Source organism: Magallana gigas, chromosome 5 (genome assembly GCF_963853765.1).
Source record: "Magallana gigas chromosome 5, xbMagGiga1.1, whole genome shotgun sequence".
Taxonomy (NCBI): Eukaryota; Metazoa; Mollusca; class Bivalvia; order Ostreida; family Ostreidae; genus Magallana; species Magallana gigas.
In genome coordinates, this window is record NC_088857.1 from 47,906,729 (window position 1) to 47,914,944 (window position 8,216).

At 32.9% G+C, this 8,216-nt stretch overlaps 1 protein-coding gene across 1 annotated transcript; it reads left to right on the forward strand.

Annotated features, from left to right (window-relative positions):
* The first annotated feature begins 3,372 nt into the window (after nt 1-3,372).
* On the forward strand, nt 3,373-6,154 carry LOC105337618 (toll-like receptor 4). The gene has a single exon (XM_011442432.4). The coding sequence runs from the start codon at nt 3,437-3,439 to the stop codon at nt 6,029-6,031; it is 2,595 nt and encodes an 864-aa protein (XP_011440734.1). The 5' UTR covers nt 3,373-3,436; the 3' UTR covers nt 6,032-6,154.
* Nucleotides 6,155-8,216: the final 2,062 nt, after the last annotated feature.

Genomic DNA, 8,216 nt, shown 5'->3' on the forward strand with positions numbered 1-8,216 from the left:
CACATCCATCACTGTCTCCTTTTAATACAGATCATCACACTGACACAGTTTAGATCGGGTTTCCAACACAGAAAAACAGCGCTAAAAACGGCAAACATATCTTTAAGTGTATGCATTTGAGACTATTATTAAAGAATATTTACATCTACCAAGTATTATTCCCTCTTTTTCTTACGGAAACGTATAGTTAATTCATTTAAATTTTAGACCACGTGGTTTTATTTGACCCTTTCAGTTTTGCAGTAATAATCACGCCTCAAGTTTATAGTCTATTTCTAGAATCTAGGTATTTTTAATCAAATATAAAATCTAGAGGTTTATTGATTTTCAACTTTATCTTTATAAATAGGTGGATAAAATATGTTCTAAAAATAAAGTGATTGTGATAATACCAAAAAAAGTAGGTTTTGTCTGCTGTTGCAACAATTGATATGCTTCCCCCGTGGGATTAATTTTCGATCCGCGCCTGGCCTAGTAATAGCATCAATAGTGAAACAGATTATATCACATGTATTTTATGCAGAATGTTTCTTGAAAATGGTTCGATATACTAGGTTTTTGTGCAAAACAGACACCCATTATTTTTCTAAAAACATGGTATTGCACACCACAGGCATAAAACATGGCTATGATTTTATTAAGCAACCCAATGTTTATATTTTCAACCACTCTACATGTGGTTGAACACGAACGATAACTCTGTTCTGAATATCATCGTTTAATATAAATAACCGCTAGATGGTGAAAGAAGATTTTCATGTTTTAACATAAATCGAAGTAGGATATGATATAAAAAACGACCAGTACTTGTACGTATTTTGAGAATATTATCTGAACACTCATACTTTCGCTCGAAATTTCACAGGAACTGAACCAATCTCAGTGAATACTCGTGAACTTTCAATAAAATGCTTTCTTTAATGATTCATGCAGGTTATGAATGTAGCGATCATTGCAGAAAAAAATACATATTTTTCTGCAATGTCGCTACCTTCATATCCCGAATAAATCACCACAGAAAGCATTTTATTGTTTAACTAATGTCAATCACAAATTTGCAATGAATAAGCAGAACGTGCTGAAAAAAACTAGTTCTTGTTTTTATGTTACATCACGGGTAAGTGTTTTCAATTAGTGCCGTCATATGTGCTGTTGTTGAAAGACGTTACGAAATCTTGAAAATTTCATTTCATTTTTTTTTCCATAATTTTCCAATTATTCCATTAATCAGTATAAACACGTTTTTGTTAAGTGTATGTTGGTAATTTTCATAAGAAACATGATTCCCAGATATACTATGCTCTTCAAAAAAAGGCCTCGACTTTAGATATCAATATACATGTATCTGCATAATTGCAGAAACATCCGCTGTTTATTTTTAACTATACCATACAGTATTAATTAAAACACAATAATGATATATAGAAAAGGAGTATTTGTTTGTTTGGTTTTTCTACTTTTGATGACAATATCAAAAGTCGGGTTTGATGAGAAATATTCACTACAAGAACAGTATTGGCAGCAATGATAATTTTAACTAGGGAGAAAGAAATCGAAATTAGCATTGTGATTTATATAATTTGACATCTTTTTTATATTTAATAGTAAACTTAATATTGAATTACGATTAACGATTACTTTTTATTACAAAACTTTTCATAATAATTCTGAATTCTATGCACTCAACCTCTCTAACACAACATTCTTTTCCTACCCCGGGCATCTTCCAAATTACAGTGTAACCGAATTAAACATGCTGTGTTTTTTGTGCATGTGTGTGTTAGTGCGTGTGTGTGGTGAATTTATATTTCCGTGTTAGCATACGGTACTTCCCATTTGATTTAGGAGCGTATTCGATCGACAATTAACAAATCAATTTTGCTCCTGATACGCTCATTACAATACTATATCCTTATGTACCGTACTAAGTATTTTCCTGTATAAAATGATTCCAATAGGCAATAATCTTGGGGTTTTTTTAAATGTTCAAAATTCAGTTATAAATTTCAAGGAAAAAACATCAATCAAAGGAAAAACCTTTAATTTTAGCACATGTAATAAACGTTTGAGAAAAGGGAAGCCTTCCTTAAGGAAGGAACGAAATAAAAAAAAAAAAAAAGAGAGGTGAAAAGTTTTTTCTACGTTTACAAAGGCAGTGGTTTAAAGACGTAACTAGATGCCGAAGGTAAGAAATTGATACCTCGTGTTTTTCTTATTATCAATGAACATGAATCAATATACAAGTATGTTTTGGATTTGAATTTCAAAGTCTCATGCCCACATCACACGGCAATAACTCAGTGGAAATTTCATTTCCAAAAATCCAACTATTTTAATAATGTTTTGTAAATATAAATAATGGTTAAGTCATGCTTGTAAAACCCACATCTGCGAGGACCGGGTTAAATTCTGATATGAGCTGTAGGCTATATTCATAGATATGCTACAGCATACAAAGAAGAAGTTGGTGCATAAAGTATCAAAGATATCATGAACGTAAATAAACAAGGAATTAGAAGTATATCTATGAAGAGATGTCGTTATAAAGTATATATGAATAGATATATTGTTTTCAATTCTCAACCCAATATGAAATTCATATCAAGTCAATAAATAATACAATTTCTTTTTATTCAATATCAACTTAATTGATATCAAATTATATGTTGCATGTAACATTGCACGGTATTTGTGGGAACACATTAAAAGAAAAGAAAAGATTCGGATAAAAAAATTCCACTAACTTTAATGTTTCAGTTAAAGAAACATGGCAATAATTTTTGTCAAAACTTATTTTTCTGTTTAAAGGTTTACAATGCTTCTGTGACGCATTTCTAATAGTCAACCAAAATTTGAGTGTCAGTCGTCGAGTTTTAAGCGGGATAGAGAGCTCACACTTCTTTGTTATGTGAACAAATCAAATTCATGTTTTCGTTTACATTTTGAATGTTGACGAAAAAACACACTTTTTTAACTATATTAAATGTCACCGAAACTCAGAAGTGCTTTTTTTTGTTCAAGACAAATTAGCATGTAGAAAAACCAACTTAGAAAATAACTTTTATTGGTATATATTGAACCAATGTAAATAAGGACATGGCTCGAGCCTTGTTTACATAACATTACATAACTCTACGACTGACACTCAAATCTTTGTTGATTATTCGAACTGCATTACTAAAGCATCGTAAACACCAAAAATAGAAAAAAATAACTAAGATCGTGAACCAGCCTCCTTAAATCAACCCGCTTAGGTAGTTTTTGTTCCCAAACATTAAATTTTATTCGCAGAAAGATCTTTACTTTATTTTTGTACTATATAATAATAGTGAAAAATATGAATAAATCGTTGTAACAATTTTTTTTAGATCAACAAAGAGAGCAAATACTTCATGAAATGATACAAGATTAAGACAATTCAAGTATTGAGTGACAAATGGCACATTGCATTCAGTATTTTATTATCTTTTTCTGCTTTGATGAGTTCGCGCGAGGAAGATCTTGTTGCAATGAACAGAAATGTGTTTGTGCTCAATTAGAACACTTTAAAGAACTTTATCACATGGACTGTTCCAATAGAGGATTGACTGAGATACCAATTCCTTCCAAAGACACCGAAGTTTATAGCATTGATTTATCACGAAACGAGTTACGAAACGTTACAATAACTAATCATTTTTCTAGAACTTTGAAACAATTAAATTTATCTCACAATGAACTAAGCATCCTTTCGAATAACAGTTTTAACTGGATTCCATACCTTGAAGTTTTAGATTTGTCCTATAATATTCTCAGATTGTCCAACACAAGTCTTCCCAATCTGGTATTCCAATACCTGAGTAACCTAAAGGTCCTGAACTTGTCTCACAATGACGTCATCGGTACAGACCATTACAATGCAGAAATATTTCGTCATACTGAATCTTTGGAGACGCTAGTCATTGACGGCTTGCGAAATGGCAACTTCGACTTTAAAACAAAAAATAAAAGGTGCGCTCCATCATATGTAACAAACCATGACACAATAGAATTAACCAAACTTACAACACTGATAGTGTCCGGACGAAGAAATCGCTCCAAGTGCTTAGTTACGGATCTGTCAGCAGGCTTTTTCGACAGTGTATCTAATATCACGTATTTAGACATGTCTGGTTGCGCAATCCAATCAATCGGCAGAGAAAGCTTGTCGCCTTTATCACATTTAACATACTTGGACGTGTCCTATAATGAACAACTTTCTTTTCATTCCATTCGAAATATTTCAACCCTCAAAGGTCTAAAGACACTAAAACTGGACAAAATCCATTGCACATTTGGCAGGGGTATATACATAACAGAAGATATGGTACATGCTCTCCGAGATACTTCCATAGAAAATATTTCCCTTAAAAGCAATAGAATAGAGATGGCTGCACGCAGTGTGTATTACTATTTACCTCCAAATTTGACAAATGCAGATATCTCCGACAATAGATTGACTTTTGGAGCATATGTTCTTACGGCTTATGCTTTCAGGAATCTTAAGTTTGCTAATCTAAGCGGTCAATCATCATCCCATTTTACCGGTAAAACTGATGATTTTATGATCTGTAAACACGCGACGGTGTGCTCTTCATTAAGTACGCAGCATACTCACCCGGTCCTTAATCGGGAAATTTCATTGTTTCGTTCGAAAGAAGGCGTAAAACTCTACCTACCTCCCCATCTAGAAACAATAGACATTTCTAGTTCATCACTGAGTTCGAATATTCATGTACTCTATATTGACCCGAATAACAATTTGAAAACAATAAATTTTAGCCATAACTTTTTTCAACATCTCGGGGGACCAGTCTATGGACTACAAAAAATTGAAACATGCGATTTTTCAAATAACTTTATTTCTTATCTATCGCCAGATTTCTTTATATATTGTACCACGTTAAAATATATTAATTTCAAAGGTAACTTGTTAGGGAATTCGATGAGCAAATCAAACGCGACTTATTTTGTACATCTCAGAAATTTGACATTTTTGGACCTTTCATCAAATGTTATTCGCTTTGTTTCCCCTGACATTTTTGAAGGTTTGGAATCTCTGAAAACACTGAATCTTAGTTTCAATTTACTTAGAAATTTTTCATTTAGAACGCACCAGATGCCTTTTTTAAGAACACTAGATCTTTCGTTTAATGAACTTTTGCCATTTTCCGATTTTACAATTAAGTTCCTAGAATCAAGACAACGTTTGCAGTCACTGAAAATAATACTGACAGGAAATGTGATTCCATGTACTTGCGACTCCCTTGATTTTTTTAAGTGGATGCTTAGTCACGAAAAAACTGTCGAAGTAGATTATTCATATATTTGTCAAAATATGCATTCTGTAGAAAACAGCAACGACTTGGAATTGATCAGAAAGATTCTTATGAAAAAATGTGACGATTACGATGAAATTATTGGGGTTGTGTCTGCACTTTTTGTTGTGTTCTTTGCGTTTATTGTTAGCGGAATTATTCATCGCTACCGGTGGAAGCTTCGATATATCTATTACATGTCAATATGGAGCACTACCACGTCACACAAATCATATGGTAAAGTATACGACTATGACGCTTTTGTTTCTTATGCCGACGAGGAGAATGATTTTGTCATACAGGAAATGACGCCAGAGCTAGAGGAAGTGTCAGACTTGAGACTGTGTCTCCACGAGCGAGATTTTACACCAGGTATATCAATCGGCGAGAACATAACCAAGGCAATATGTAACAGCAGAAAGGTTTTGTGTGTCGTAACAGAGAACTTTTTGTGCTCTCAGTGGTGTATGTATGAACTAGAGATGGCCCTCACAGACAACAGGTACTCCAGAGACGATCAATCGGTTTTCCTTATCATGTACGGAGGATTGCCGACTGATAGCTGTAAAATTCGTTCATCGATTCGACTTATGTCTTTAGTGAAGGAACACGCCTATCTAGAATATCCTAATGATGAGAGTAACAGAGCTGAATTCTGGAATTCACTAAGACTAATAGCTGGGAAAAAACCTTAATGATGATATTAAAAACTGGTTTTTATTAAAAATTAATTACTATTTAGAATATCAGACTTAATTCGTTAATTAGTTTTATGCAAATTATTGAACATTCTTAAAATTCTATGTTTATGATATCTTGAAAATCATTTGGGGGGGGGGGGGGGCAGCCCCCCTCAAACTTTTTTGCGCAGGAAAGATTTTTTCTTAAATTTACATACAAAAAATTGTATTGTATTGACATTGAATCCCCCCCCCCTCCCTCTTTTATGGGCCCATGTAAACAAATTGAATCGAATAACCAGTGAAATGGAGGTTATAAAGTTAAAGGTATACTCCCCCCCCCCCCCCCCCCCCCCGGATTAGGATTTTGGAAAGTCATCTTTTTGTTTGCTTGTCAAATTTTTTTGGATGAGTTTCCCCCCTCACCACTTTCAAAAACGAGGCAACGTGCCTGTATACACAATGTTACTTTTTTATTATAGAGATCTCACGGTTTATTTTTCTTTAGAATTTCTCTATTTACAATTAATGAAGTGATTAAATTGTTCATGTTATGGTGTTAAAATTCCCACTTCTGATTTGTTGACATGTAGTTCTCTATTGTCCCAGTCCACCTGGCTGAACTTAGGTACCGAATTAGGCTGGGGGTTATCCTGTGATAGACAGAAATCCCAACCAGATGTGAAAGGATGCCAATAGGTCACATCTACTATGCACCATGAAAACCGCAGAAAACTAGAAAAAATGATTTAATTTTAACGTCTTCATGTTTACCAATTGAAGCATCTAACTCCATGTCAAAAATGAGGAAGATTAATTTCCGGCTAAATTGAGATTTCAACATTAAGTGGGTAAAGCTTGTGCCATCAGATAGCTGATGAACGAAAATCGATCATTAAGAAATGAATACAAGAAGATAAAATGCAACTGAAATTTATAAAACCAAGCGGAACGTTTTTGTTGATGTACATGTATTTAATAAATCTAACACCATTGTTTGGGCTTCACTTCCAGATAAAGCATAATTTTTCCCCAAATGATTAATGCTTTCTTTCTTGTTACAATTAAAAGGACTTTTGTATACTTGAATATGACTAAAATTTGCAACTATATTGAATAGCATGAGTTAATATGATAATTGTTTGACATAAAAAAAAACATTTCAGCAGCCCACATATGTTTCTACAAGCCTTTTTTTTTCAAGCATTTGATCATCTTCATTTAAATTTTGTATTTCAGACTAATAACTTAGAGATACTCTGCTAATTAAAATATTTTTCACCCATATCCTTTAATTTTTTGTCATTTAATAAAGTGAGGTATACAGCAAAACTCGGTTATAACGAAGTCACTGGGACCTAAGAAATTACTTCGTTATATCCGTATTTCGTTATAACCGTATAAGAAATTCATTAAATTTACATAGCTGGGGATCCAAGATGACTTCGCTATATCCGTGAATTCGCAATATCCGTGTTCGTACTAAACAAGTTTTACTGTAGTTTCAAAATATATCTTTTGTCATTTTACCACATAAAAGGCGAACAATTTAAAAATAATTATTGGTGAAAATCAAATTTACCTGCATTAAAGAGGGTCCCGATTAATATAACACCCAAATATATATATTTTTTTTTTACTAATGTAGATTTTTAAAAGTATTTATTAATTTATCATTGTATATTTCATCGTTTTTTGTCAAAGTTGATCCTCATAATACATTATTTCAAATCACATTTGACAAGAATGTTGTTGAAAAGGTGAGTTCTCGGTGATTATGACATATATATATGACATATATATATATTCAAATACAGGTCACAACATCTTTTACAGCCAAAAAAGTAATAATCCCGAAAATGTTGATAAGAAGCAGATAATGAGACCATTCTAAGCTTACACTTTCTTAAGTTCTGGAATGCGTTTAAGATCGTACCTGCTACGCAGGGCTTCCACCGTAGCAGCTTCAATGATGAACGATCCTCTCCGCCACTGAGATATTCGTAGCCTAAATTTTAATTGCTAAATTCAAGATTGGTACATTTGTTTGTTCATTCAGTAAGTTATATATATTTTCGCTTGAAACTAACAAATTATGTCAATGTAATAAGTGTGTAGTTAAATATTTCCAATTTCAAATCAGAGACATAGCGGCTAAATTAGCAATCCGTTCAACAGACCTATATATCTACGACTTAGC